The 313-nt window shown below is 64.9% G+C and overlaps 1 protein-coding gene across 1 annotated transcript in view; it reads left to right on the top strand.

Annotated features, from left to right (window-relative positions):
• The window catches only part of SEMA5A (semaphorin 5A), a 411791-nt gene that overhangs the window by 352401 nt on the left and 59077 nt on the right, over positions 1–313 (top strand). The window contains 2 exon segments of the mRNA XM_006915860.3: positions 202–311; position 313. The exon segment at position 313 is cut by the window's right edge and continues 62 nt beyond it. Of these exon segments, the coding sequence (XP_006915922.1) occupies positions 202–311; position 313 (111 nt within the window).

Below are 313 nucleotides of genomic sequence, written 5' to 3'. Positions count from 1 at the left end.
CGCCCCCCTCCTCCCTCCATCATCCCCTCCACCAGGGACCTCAGCTGCTTTCTTTTGAAATCCGTCCCCGTCCGTCCCTTTCGTTGTGATATAAACTCTCCTAAGTGGGTTCTGTCGTCGTCGTGCGAGACCTTTCGTTTTCCTCCGCGATGGTCGCGGCCGTGACCCTGTCTCACACCCTCCCCCGCGTCTGCGTCCTAGACGAGGAATCTCACCGTGGACGGCCACTTCGGCGCCTGGTCCCCGTGGTCGCCCTGCACGCACGCGGACGGCAGCGCCGTGGGAACCTGCCTCTGCCGCTCCCGCTCCTGCG

This window comes from Pteropus alecto, unplaced genomic scaffold, assembly GCF_000325575.1.
Source record: "Pteropus alecto unplaced genomic scaffold, ASM32557v1 scaffold66, whole genome shotgun sequence".
NCBI classification, from domain to species: domain Eukaryota; kingdom Metazoa; phylum Chordata; class Mammalia; order Chiroptera; family Pteropodidae; genus Pteropus; species Pteropus alecto.
The sequence above is the reverse complement of the archived record's forward strand: the minus strand, read 5'-3'. Positions and strand labels throughout refer to the sequence as shown.